The following is a 13,079-nucleotide window of genomic DNA, read 5'->3' on the forward strand; positions in this document are numbered from 1 at the left end:
AACATGATTCATAGGAAACAGAATATTATCTACACTAAAATTCAAAATACACCATTATGATAGAAGCGAACAACAACTGACTCACTTCCCAAGCTCTCTCATCCACAACAGACTGCATACTTGCCCCTCTCTTCAAAACTCTTGCATTCACCTTCCTAACAACCCCATCCATAAACAAATTAAACAAGGATGGAGACATCACGCCCTCCTGCCACAAACTGACATTCACTGGGAACCAATTACTTTCCTCTCTTCCTACTCGTACACATGCCTTTCATCCTCGATAAAAACTTTTCACTGCTTCAAGCAACTTACTCCTACACCATATACTCTTAATACCTTCCACAGAGTATCTCTATCAACTCTGTCATATGCCTTCTCCAGGTCCATGAACGCTACATACAAATCCATTTGTTTTTCTAAGTATTTCTCACATCTATTTCTCAAAGCAAACGCCTGATCCACACATACTCTACCACTTCTGAAACCACACAACTCTTCCCCAATCTGATGCTCTGTACATGCCTTCACCCTCTCAATCAATATCCTCCCATATAATTTCCCAGAAATACTCAACAAACTTATACCTCTGTAATTTGAAGACTCACCTTTATCCCCTTTGCCTTTGTACAATGGCACTATGCATTGCATTTTGCCAATCCTCATTCACTTCATGAGCCATACGTACATTGAATAACCAGTCAACAACACAGTCACCCCCTTTTTTAATAAATTCCACTGCAATACCATCCACACCCGCTGCCTTGCCGGCTTTCATCTTCCGCAAAGGTTTCACTATCTCTTCTCTGTTTACAAATCATTCTATCTGACCCTCTCACTTTGCACACCACCTCGACCAAAACACCCTATATCTGCCACTTTATCATCTAACACATTCAACAAACTTTCAAAATACTCACTCCATCTCCTTCTCACATCACCAATACTTGTTATTACCTCCCCATTAGCCCCCTTCACTGATGTTCCAATTTGTTGTCCTGTCTTACACACTTTATTTACCTCCATCCAAAACATCTTTTTATTCTCCCTAAAATTCAATGATACTCTTTCACCCCAACTCCCATTTGCCCTCTTTTTCACCTTTTGCACCTTTCTCTTGACCTAATGCTTCTTTCTTTTATACATCTCCCAGTCATTTGCACTATTTCCCTGCAAAAATTGTCCAAATGCATCTCTCTTCTCTTTCACTAATAATCTTACTTCATCCCACCACTCACTACCCTTTCTAATCTGCCCACCTCCACGGTCCTCATGCCACAAGCATCTTTTGTGCAAGCCACCACTGCTACCCTAAATACATCCCATTCCTCCCGCACTCCCCTTACATCCTTTGCTCTAACCTTTCTCCATTCTGCAATCAGTCTCTCCTGATACTTCCTCATGCAAGTCTACTTCCCATGCTCACTTACTCTCACCACTCTCTTCACCCCAACATTTTCTCTTTTTTTCTGAAAACCTCTACAAATCTTCACCTTCGCCTCCACAAGATAATGATCAGACATCCCTCCAGTTGCACCTCTCGGCACATTAACATCCAAAAGTCTCTCTTTCACGTACCTATCAATTAACACGTAATCCAATAACGCTCTCTGGCCATTTCTCCTACTTACATACATATACTTATGTGTATCTCTCTTCTTAAACCAGGTATTCCCAATCACCAGTCCTTTTTCAGAAAATAAACTACAAGCTCTTCACCATTTACATTTACAACACTGACCACCTCCTGTACACCAATTATTCCCTCAACTGCCACATTACTCACCTTTGCATTCAAATCACCCATCACTATAACCTGGTCTCGTGCATCAAAACTGCTAACATATTCACTCAGCTGCTCCCAAAACACTTGCCTATCATAATCTTTCTTCTCATGCTCAGGTGCATAGGCACCAATAATCACTCATCTCTCTCCACCGACTTTCAGTTCTATCCATATCAATCTAGAGTTTATTTTCTTACACTCTATCACATACTCCCACAACTCCTGTTTCAGGAGTGGTGCTACTCCTTCCTTTGCTCTTGTTCTCTCATCAACCTCTAACTTTACTCCTAAAACATTGCCAAACCACTCTTCCCCTATACCCTTGAGCTTCGTTTCACTCAGAGCCAAAACATCCAGGTTCCTTTCCTCAAATATACTACCTATCTCTCCTTTTTTCTCATCTTGGTTACATCCACCACATTTAGACACCCCAGTCTGAGCCTTCGAGGAGGATGAGCACTCCCTGTGTGACTCCTTCTTCTGTGGTTTCAGATGTGGTAGAGGATGTGTGGATCAGATATTTGCTTTGAAGAATGTATGTGAGAAATACTTAGAAAAGCAAATGGATTTGTATGTAGCATTTATGGATCTGGAAAAGGCATATGATAGAGTTAATAGAGATGCTCTGTGGAAGGTATTAAGAATATATGGCATGGGAGGCAAGTTGTTCAAAGCAGTGAAAAGTTCTTATCGAGGATGTAAGGCATGTGTACGTGCAGGAAGAGAGGAAAGTGATTGGTTCCCAGTGAAAATTGGTTTGCGGCAGGGGTGCGTGATGTCTCCATGGTTGTTTAATTTGTTTATGGGTGGGGTTGTATTAAGGTGAATGCAAGAGTTTTGGAAAGAGGGGCAAGTATTCAGTCTGTTGTGGATGAGAGAGCTTGGGAAGTGAGTCAGTTGTTGTTCGCTGATGATACGGCGCTGGTGGCTTATTTGGGTGAGAAACTGCAGAAGCTGGTGACTGAGTTTGGTAAAGTGTGTGAAAGAAGAAAGCTGAGAGTAAATGTGAATAAGAGCAAGGTTATTAGGTACAGTAGGGTAGAGGGACAAGTCAACTGGGAGGTAAGTTTGAATGGAGAAAAACTGGAGGAAGTGAAGTGTTTTAGATATCTGGGAGTGGATTTGGCAGCGGATGGAAACATGGAAGCGGAAGTGAACCATAGGGTGGGGGAGGGGGCGAAAGTCCTGGGAGTGTTGAAGAATGTGTGGAAGTTGAGAACGTTATCTCCAAAAGCAAAAATGGTATGTTTGAAGGAATGGTGGTTCCAACAATGTTATATGGTTGCGAGGCATGGGCTATAGATAGAGTTGTGCGGAGGAGGGTGGATGTTCTGGAAATGAGATGTTTGAGGACAATATGTGGTGTAAGGAGGTTTGATCGAGTAAGTAATGAAAGGGGAAAAGAGAAGTGTGGTAATAAAAAGAGTGTGGTTGAGAGAGCAGAAGAGGGTGTTTTGAAATGGTTTGGTCACATGGAGAGAATGAGTGAGGAAAGATTGACTAAGAGGATATATGTGTCAGAGGTGGAGGGAACAAGGAGAAGTGGGAGACCAAACTGGAGGTGGAAAGATGGAATGAAAAAGATTTTGAGAGATCGGGGCCTGAACATGCATTAAGGAGAAAGGCGTGCAAGGAATAGAGTGACTTGAATGATGTGGTATACTGGGGTCGACGTGCTGTCAATGGATTGAACCAGGGCATGTGAAGCGTCTGGGGTAAACCATGGACAATTCTGTGGGGACTGGATGTGGAAAGGGAGCTGTGGTTTTGGTGCATTATACATGACAGCTAGAGACTGAGTGTGAACGAATATGGCCTTTGTTGTCTTTTCCTAGCGCTACCTCACACACATGCATGGGAAGGAGGTTGTTATTTCATGTGTTGCGGGGTGGCGACGGGAATGAATAAAGGCAGACAGTATGAATTATGTACATGTGTATATATGTATATGTCTCTGTATGTCTCTGTTTTAGATATCTGGGAGTGGATCTGGCAGCAGATGGAACCATGGAAGCGGAAGTGAATCATAGTGTGGGGGAGGGGGCGAAAATCCTGGGAGCATTGAAGAATGTGTGGAAGTCGATAACATTATCTCGGAAAGCAAAAATGGGTATGTTTGAAGGAATAGTGGTTCCAACAATGTTGTATGGTTGCGAGGCGTGGGCTATGGATAAAGTTGTGCGCAGGAGGGTGGATGTGCTGGAAATGAGATGTATGAGGACAATGTGTGGTGTGAGGTGGTTTGATCGAGTAAGTAATGTAAGGGTAGGAGAGATGTGTGGAAATAAAAAGAGCGTGGTTGAGAGAGCAGAAGAGGGTGTTTTGAAATGGTTTGGGCACATGGAGAGAATGAGTGAGGAAAGATTGACCAAGAGGATATATGTGTCAGAGGTGGAGGGAACGAGGAGAAGTGGGAGACCAAATTGGAGGTGGAAAGATGGAGTGAAAAAGATTTTGAGTGATCGGGGCCTGAACATGCAGGAGGGTGAAAGGCGGGCAAGGAATAGAGTGAATTGGATCGATGTGGTATAGCGGGGTTGACGTGCTGTCAGTGGATTGAATCAGGGCATGTGAAGCGTCTGGGGTAAACCATGGAAAGTTGTGTGGGGCCTGGATGTGGAAAGGGAGCTGTGGTTTCGGGCATTATTGCATGACAGCGGGAGACTGAGTGTGGACGAATGGGGCCTTTGTTATCTTTTCCTAGTGCTACCTCGCACACATGAGGGGGGAGGGGGATGGTATTCCATGTGTGGCGAGGTGGCGATGGGAATGAATAAAGGCAGACAGTGTGAATTGTGTGCATGGGTATATATGTATGTGTCTGTGTGTGTATATATATGTGTACACTGAGATGTATAGGTATGCATATTTGCGTGTGTGGACGTGTGTGTATATACATGTGTATGGGGGTGGGTTGGGCCATTTCTTTCTTCTGTTTCCTTTCGCTATCTCGCAAATGCGGGAGACAGCGACAAAGCAAAATAAATAAATATGTATATATGTATACGTTGAGATGTGTAGGTATATGTATTTGCGTGTGTAGACATGTATATATATACATGTATATGTGGGTGGGTTGGGCCATTCTTTCGTCTGTTTCCTTGCGCTACCTCGCTAACGCAGGAGACAGCGACAAAGTAAAATATATAAATATAAATATCATTTATTATACTTGATTGCCATTTCCCCTGTCAATGAAGCAGCGCCAGAAAAAAGACAAAGAATGGCCCATCCACTCATATATACATATATTCACATAAATGCCAATACATGCACATATATATATATATATATATATATATATATATATATATATATATATATATATATATATATATATATATATATATATCAACATATACACATATGCATATATATACATACACATATACAGACTTACACATGTATACAAGTGTTCATATTCATACTTGCTAGCCTTCATCCATTCCTTGCGCAATCCCGTCCCACAGGAAACAGCATCACTATCCCCTGCTAGAAAGTGTTTGTCAAAGTCACTACTGTTTATTAGCTAAAGACACTTCCTTGCTAAAATGGGCATGGCGAGTTGGTGTGAAAAATATCTTGATCATTATCACTTTTTTCATACATACTTGCCTTTTCCCATGTTAGCAAGGTAGCATTAAGAACAGAAGACTAAGCCTAAGAGGAAAAATCCTCACCTGGCCCCCTTCTCTGTTCCTTCTTTCGGAAAAGTAAAAAACTGGAGGGAGGTTTTCCAGCCTCCCGCTCCCTCCCCTTTTAGTTGCCTTTTATGACATGCAGGGAACACATGGGAAGTCCTCTTTTTCCTCTATCCCCAGGGATAACTGTTATTATCATAATCATTACTATTATTATCATTATTTTTTTTTTATTATAATTTGTCGCTGTCTCCCGCGTTTGTGAGGTAGCGCAAGGAAACAGACGAAAGAAATGGCCCAACCCCCTCCATACACATGTATATACATACGTCCACACACGCAAATATACATACCTACACAGCTTTCCATGGTTTACCCCAGACGCTTCACATGCCTTAATTCAATCCACTGACAGCACGTCAACCCCGGTATACCACATCGATCCAATTCACTCTATTCCTTGCCCTCCTTTCACCCTCCTGCATGTTCAGGCCCCGATCACACAAAATCTTTTTCACTCCATCTTTCCACCTCCAATTTGGTCTCCCTCTTCTCCTCGTTCCCTCCACCTCCGACACATATATCCTCTTGGTCAATCTTTCCTCACTCATTCTCTCCATGTGCCCAAACCACTTCAAAACACCCTCTTCTGCTCTCTCAACCACGCTCTTTTTATTTCCACACATCTCTCTTACCCTTACGTTACTCACTCGATCAAACCACCTCACACCACACATTGTCCTCAAACGTCTCATTTCCAGCACATCCATCCTCCTGCGCACAACTCTATCTATAGCCCACGCCTCGCAACCATACAACATTGTTGGAGCCACTATTCCTTCAAACATACCCATTTTTGCTTTCCGAGATAATGTTCTCGACTTCCACACATTCTTCAAGGCCCCCAGAATTATTATTATTATCATTATCATTATTATCATATTCTCTTTATTATCATTATTATCATTATCATCATCATTATCATTATTATTTTTTTTTTTTATACGATTCGCCATTTCCCGCATTTGCGAGGTAGCGTTAAGAACAGAGGACTGGGCCTTAGAGGGAAAATCCTCACCTGGCCCCCTTCTCTGTTCCTTCTTTTGGAAAATTAAAAAAAAAAAAAACGAGAGGGGAGGATTTCCAGCCACCCGCTCCCTCCCCTTTTAGTCGCCTTCTACGACACGCAGGGAATACGTGGGAAGTATTCTTTCTCCCCTATTATTATTATCATTATTATTCTTTTTTCTTTTCTTTCATACTATTCGCCATTTCCCGCCTCAGCGAGGTAACGTTAAGAACAGAGGACTGGGCCTCTGAGGGAATATCCTCACCCGGCCCCCTTCTCTGTTCCTTCCTTTGGGAAAAAAAAAAAAAAATGAGAGGGGAAAATTTCCAGCCCCCCGCTCCCTTCCCTTTTAGTCGCCTTCTACAACACGCAGGGAATACGTGGGAAGTATTCTTTCTCCCCTATCCCCTATTATTATCATTATTATCATTACCACTGTCATCATTCATACTGCTATTATCCCAGTTTCTGAGAATAAACAATAGCACTACCTAAGTATCTTTTGTGTGCCATAGTAAGCAACCAGGAGTTTGAAAATCCATCCCTCCTGCATCAACACCTAAGACATTGGTACAAAAGGATTCAAATGAGAAATACTCCCCTAAGGCTTAGTCCTAGTGCTACCTCATGAGGGGAGGAGGCAAATAACAGTATTAATGTCCTCTCAAAGGCAGAGAATCTCACAATCCTGTTACAGCACCCCAGCACTGTATAAGGAACAATTAAACATACCGAAATATGTCACACAACTGGGACACTGACTCATTTAAAACAGAATATCTGCATCCCCATGGAATCCACTCTAAAACTCTTTACCCCTGATGGACATGAATTCAACCTGCATTCTCTCAAAACCCTCACTGACTGACCACTGTTACTGAGTAAAACACCAACCATACTTGGCAACACACATGAAACCTGTAAAAGTCACATCCCACAATATAAACAGTAATACAAAGACCATAAACAACTTATATGTCCAAAGAATACTTATTGATACCAATTTCACATAAAGAAGAAATTTTAATTCTTTATGTATCCAATATAAGCAAATTGTCCACTCCACACTAAACTATGCCTCAGCTGCATGGTCATCCTTTCAAAAGCAAACATAACAAAAATACAAGCTACAGCTCTCAGATAATCACTGCCTGCTCAGCAACATCAAAATATTCAGTATTTGCACAACAAGACATAAATACTTCCAATACAAGTCCACTTCAACTTGTTTAGCACCAATTTTTTTCAAAAGCACAGCCCCTCCCATCCAAGCCACTTCATAACCAATCATCATCTTTTACACTGAAGTGAAATACTCATGTTGGCCTCAAATTTCAGTCATTTTTCCTTGTGTGTCCCACAATTCTCAGCAAACACTATATTGACATAACATATTCACAGTTTAATGACACGGCAAGCACTAGACAACCATCATAATACTTTTGAACTACATCCCATCCAGCATATATCAATCATCAGACGGAGGACTCAGCACTTTGAACACCATCCATTTCCTGTACATCATCAAGAGTGATTCAATACATTGCAGTACCTTTTGTGCCTAAAATGCAACTTCTATACTGAAGACACTGAAGATCTGCTCCTTATTTGCCCTACACTTGCCCAGGAAAACAAACGCACATATGGCTGACTCCCCTAAAGCTGCAGGAGCCCCATAAGAAAACCTCTCGGGGAACATAAGTAAGTATATGCACGTAAGATAATGGTATATGGGTGACGTAACAATCACTCACCTGAGGAGGTGCCAAGCATCACCATACCCCACAGGCTGGACTGGAATCTTGGGCTGGTCAGCCTCATCCTTTGGTATGGAGAAGGCATCATCTGCAAGTGCTCAACTCCATCAGAAATTGCCAGAATAGGAGAAAATACCCTTCTCTCTTTCTCTTTACATTTATATATATATATTTTTTTTTTTTTTGCTTTGTCGCTGTCTCCCGCGTTTGCGAGGTAGCGGAAGGAAACAGACGAATGAAATGGCCCAACCCACCCCCATACACATGTATATACATACACGTCTACACACACAAATATACATACCTATACATCTCAATGTACACATATATATACACACACAGACACATACCTATATACCCATGCACACAATTCACACTGTCTGCCTTTATTCATTCCCATCGCCACCTCGCCACATATGGAATACCATCCCCCTCCCCCCTCATGTGTGCCAGGTAGCACTAGGAAAAGACAACAAAGGCCCCATTCGTTCACACTCAGTCTCTAGCTGTCATGCAATAATGCCCGACACCACAGCTCCCTTTCCACATCCAGGCCCCACACAACTTTCCATGGTTTACCCCAGACGCTTCACATGCCCTGATTCAATCCACTGACAGCATGTCAACCCCAGTATACCACATCGATCCAATTCACTCTATTCCTTGTCCGCCTTTCACTCTCCTGCATGTTTAGGCCCCGATCACTCAAAATCTTTTTCACTCCATCTTTCCACCTCCAATTTGGTCTCCCACTTCTCCTCGTTCCCTCCACCTCCAAAACATATATCATCTTGGTCAATCTTTCCTCACTCATTCTCTCCATGTGCCCAAACCATTTCAGAACACCCTCTTCTGCTCTCTCAACCACGCTCTTTTTATTTCCGCACATCTCTCTTACCCTTACATTACTTACTCGATCAAACCACCTCACACCACACATTGTCCTCAAACATCTCATTTCCAGCACATCCACCCTCCTGCGCACAACTCTATCCATAGCCCACGCCTCGCAACCATACAACATTGTTGGAACCACTATTCCTTCACACATACCCATTTTTGCTTTCCGAGATAATGTTCTCGACTTCCACACATTCTTCAAGGCTCCCAGGATTTTCGCCCCCTCCCCCACCCTATGATTCACTTCCACTTCCATGGTTCCATCCACTGCCAGATCCACTCCCAGATATCTAAAACACTTCACTTCCTCCAGTTTTTCTCCATTCAAACTTACCTCCCAATTGACTTGACCCTCAACCCTACTGTACCTAATAACCTTGCTCTTATTCACATTTACTCTTAACTTTCTTCTTTCACACACTTTACCAAACTCAATCACCAGCTTCTGCAGTTTCTCACATGAATCAGCCACCAGCGCTGTATCATCAGTGAACAACAACTGACTCACTTCCCAAGCTCTCTCATCCACAACAGACTTCATACTTGCCCCTCTTTCCAAAACTCTTGCATTCACCTCCCTAACAACCCCAACCATAAACAAATTAAACAACAAAGGAGACATCACACACCCCTGCCGCAAACCTACATTCACTGAGAACCAATCACTTTCCTCTCTTCCTACACGTACACATGCCTTACATCCTCGATAAAAACTTTTCACTGCTTCTAACAATTTGCCTGCCACACCATATATTCTTAATACCTTCCACAGAGCATCCCTATCAACTCTATCATATGCCTTCTCCAGATCTATAAATGCTACATACAAATCCATTCGCTTTTCTAAGTATTTCCCACATACATTCTTCGAAGCAAACACCTGATCCACTCATCCTCTACCACTTTTCAGCTGAAACCACACTGCTCTTCCCCAATCTGATGCTCTGTACATGCCATTACCCTCTCAATCAATACCCTCCCATATAATTTACCAGGAATACTCAACAAACTTATACCTCTGTAATTTGAGCACTCACTCTTATCCCCTTTGCCTTTGTACAATGGCACTATGCACGCATTCCGCCAATCCTCAGGCACCTCACCATGAATCATACATACATTAAATAACCTTACCAACCAGTCAACCAGTCAACGATACAGTCACCCCCTTTTTTAATAAATTAAACTGCAATACCATCCGAACCTGCTGCCTTGCCAGCTTTCATCTTCTGCAAAGCTTTTACTACCTCTTCTCTGTTTACCAAATTATTTTCCCTAACCCTCTCACACACACACATTATATATATATATATTTTTGCAGGGAAAAAATGCAATTGAGTGGGAGATGTATAAAAGAAAGAGACAGGAGGTCAAGAGAAAGGTGCAAGAGGTGAAAAAGAGGGCAAATGAGAGTTGGGGTGAGAGAGTATCATTAAATTTTAGGGAGAATAAAAAGATGTTCTGGAAGGAGGTAAATAAAGTGCATAAGACAAGGGAGCAAATGGGAACTTCAGTGAAGGGCGCAAATGGGGAGGTGATAACAAATAGTGGTGATGTGAGAAGGAGATGGAGTGAGTATTTTGAAGGTTTGTTGAATGTGTTTGATGATAGAGTGGCAGATATAGGGTGTTTTGGTCGAGGTGGTGTGCAAAGTGAGAGGGTTAGGGAAAGTGATTTGGTAAACAGAGAAGAGGTAGTAAAAGCTTTGCGGAAGATGAAAGCCGGCAAGGCAGCAGGTTTGGATGGTATTGCAGTGGAATTTATTAAAAAAGGGGGTGACTGTAGTATTGACTGGTTGGTAAGGTTATCTAATGTATGTATGACTCATGGTGAGGTGTCTGAGGATTGGCGGAATGCGTGCATAGTGCCATTGTACAAAGGCAAAGGGGATAAGAGTGAGTGCTCAAATTACAGAGGTATAAGTTTGTTGGTATTCCTGGGAAATTATATGGGAGGGTATTGATTGAGAGGGTGAAGGCATGTACAGAGCATCAGATTGGGGAAGAGCAGTGTGGTTTCAGAAGTGGTAGAGGATGTGTGGATCAGGTGTTTGCTTTGAAGAATGTATGTGAGAAATACTTGGAAAAGCAAATGGATTTGTTTGTAGCATTTATGGATCTGGAGAAGGCATATGATAGAGTTGATAGAGATGCTCTGTGGAAGGTATTAAGAATATATGGTGGGGCAGGCAAGTTGTTAGAAGCAGTGAAAAGTTTTTATTGAGGATGTAAGGCATGTGTACGTGTAGGAAGAGAGGAAAGTGATTGGTTCTCAGTGAATGTAGGTTTGCGGCAGGGGTGTGTGATGTCTCCATTGTTGTTTAATTTGTTTATGGATGGGGTTGTTAGGGAGGTGAATGCAAGAGTTTTGGAGAGAGGGGCAAGTATGAAGTCTGTTGGGGATGAGAGAGCTTGGGAAGTGAGTCAGTTGTTGTTTGCTGATGATACAGCGCTGGTGGCTGATTCATGTGAGAAACTGCAGAAGCTGGTGACTGAGTTTGGTAAAGTGTGTGAAAGAAGAAAGTTAAGAGTAAATGTGAATAAGAGCAAGGTAATTAGGTACAGTAGGGTTGAGGGTCAAGTCAATTGGGAGGTAAGTTTGAATGGAGAAAAACTGGAGGAAGTAAAGTGTTTTAGATATCTGGGAGTGGATCTGGCAGCGGATGGAACCATGGAAGCGGAAGTGGTTCATAGGGTGGGGGAGGGGGGCGAAAATCCTGGGAGCCTTGAAGAATGTGTGGAAGTCGAGAACATTATCTCGGAAAGCAAAAATGGGTATGTTTGAAGGAATAGTGGTTCCAACAATGTTGTATGGTTGCGAGGCGTGGGCTATGGATAGAGTTGTGCGCAGGAGGATGGATGTGCTGGAAATGAGATGTTTGAGGACAATGTGTGGTGTGAGGTGGTTTGATCGAGTAAGTAACGTAAGGGTAAGAGAGATGTGTGGAAATAAAAAGAGCGTGGTTGAGAGAGCAGAAGAGGGTGTTTTGAAATGGTTTGGGCACATGGAGAGAATGAGTGAGGAAAGATTGACCAAGAGGATATATGTGTCGGAGGTGGAGGGAACGAGAAGTGGGAGACCAAATTGGAGGTGGAAAGATGGAGTGAAAAAGATTTTGTGTGATCGGGGCCTGAACATGCAGGAGGGTGAAAGGAGGGCAAGGAATAGAGTGAATTGGATCGATGTGGTATACCGGGGTTGACGTGCTGTCAGTGGATTGAATCAGGGCATGTGAAGCGTCTGGGGTAAACCATGGAAAGCTGTGTAGGTATGTATATTTGCGTGTGTGGACGTATGTCTATACATGTGTATGGGGGTGGGTTGGGCCATTTCTTTCGTCTGTTTCCTTGCGCTACCTCGCAAGCACGGGAGACAGCGACAAAGTATAATAAAATATAAATAAAATAATGTTGGAAAGGATCACAATTTTGCGCGTGATCAAGATATTCCTATGAGTCCACGGGGAAAATGAAAAACGATAAGTTCCCAAGTGCACTTTCGTGTAATAATCACATCATCAGGAGAGACACAAGAGAGAAATATAACAGTTAGTTGATATACACTGAAGAGACGAAGCTAGGACGCCATTTGGTAAACATGCGATTGTCCAAGACAGACAATGAGCATTCATAAACTTATCATTTTACAAATCTTATCAGCAATAAAGTTATGTAATTCGTATAGACCATCACTAATATTAAGATTATGTTTGAAGGAATAGTGGTTCCAACAATGTTGTATGGTTGCGAGGCGTGGGCTATGGATAGAGTTGTGCGCAGGAGGATGGATGTGCTGGAAATGAGATGTTTGAGGACAATGTGTGGTGTGAGGTGGTTTGATCGAGTGAGTAACGTAAGGGTAAGAGAGATGTGTGGAAATAAAAAGAGCGTGGTTGAGAGAGCAGAAGAGGGTGTTTTGAAGTGGTT

At 42.5% G+C, this 13,079-nt stretch overlaps 1 protein-coding gene across 6 annotated transcripts in view; it reads right to left on the reverse strand.

The window, feature by feature from the left end:
• LOC139765896 (N-acetylated-alpha-linked acidic dipeptidase 2-like) overlaps positions 1-13,079 on the reverse strand; it is a 119,633-nt gene that overhangs the window by 74,518 nt on the left and 32,036 nt on the right. For all 6 annotated transcript variants that reach the window (XM_071693832.1, XM_071693828.1, XM_071693831.1 and 3 more), the window contains exon 7: positions 8,251-8,341. In XM_071693832.1, coding sequence (XP_071549933.1) covers positions 8,251-8,341 — 91 coding nt within the window. The remainder of the gene's footprint in view (positions 1-8,250; positions 8,342-13,079) is intronic.

The sequence above is a fragment of the Panulirus ornatus genome, chromosome 56 (genome assembly GCF_036320965.1).
Source record: "Panulirus ornatus isolate Po-2019 chromosome 56, ASM3632096v1, whole genome shotgun sequence".
Taxonomy (NCBI): Eukaryota; Metazoa; Arthropoda; class Malacostraca; order Decapoda; family Palinuridae; genus Panulirus; species Panulirus ornatus.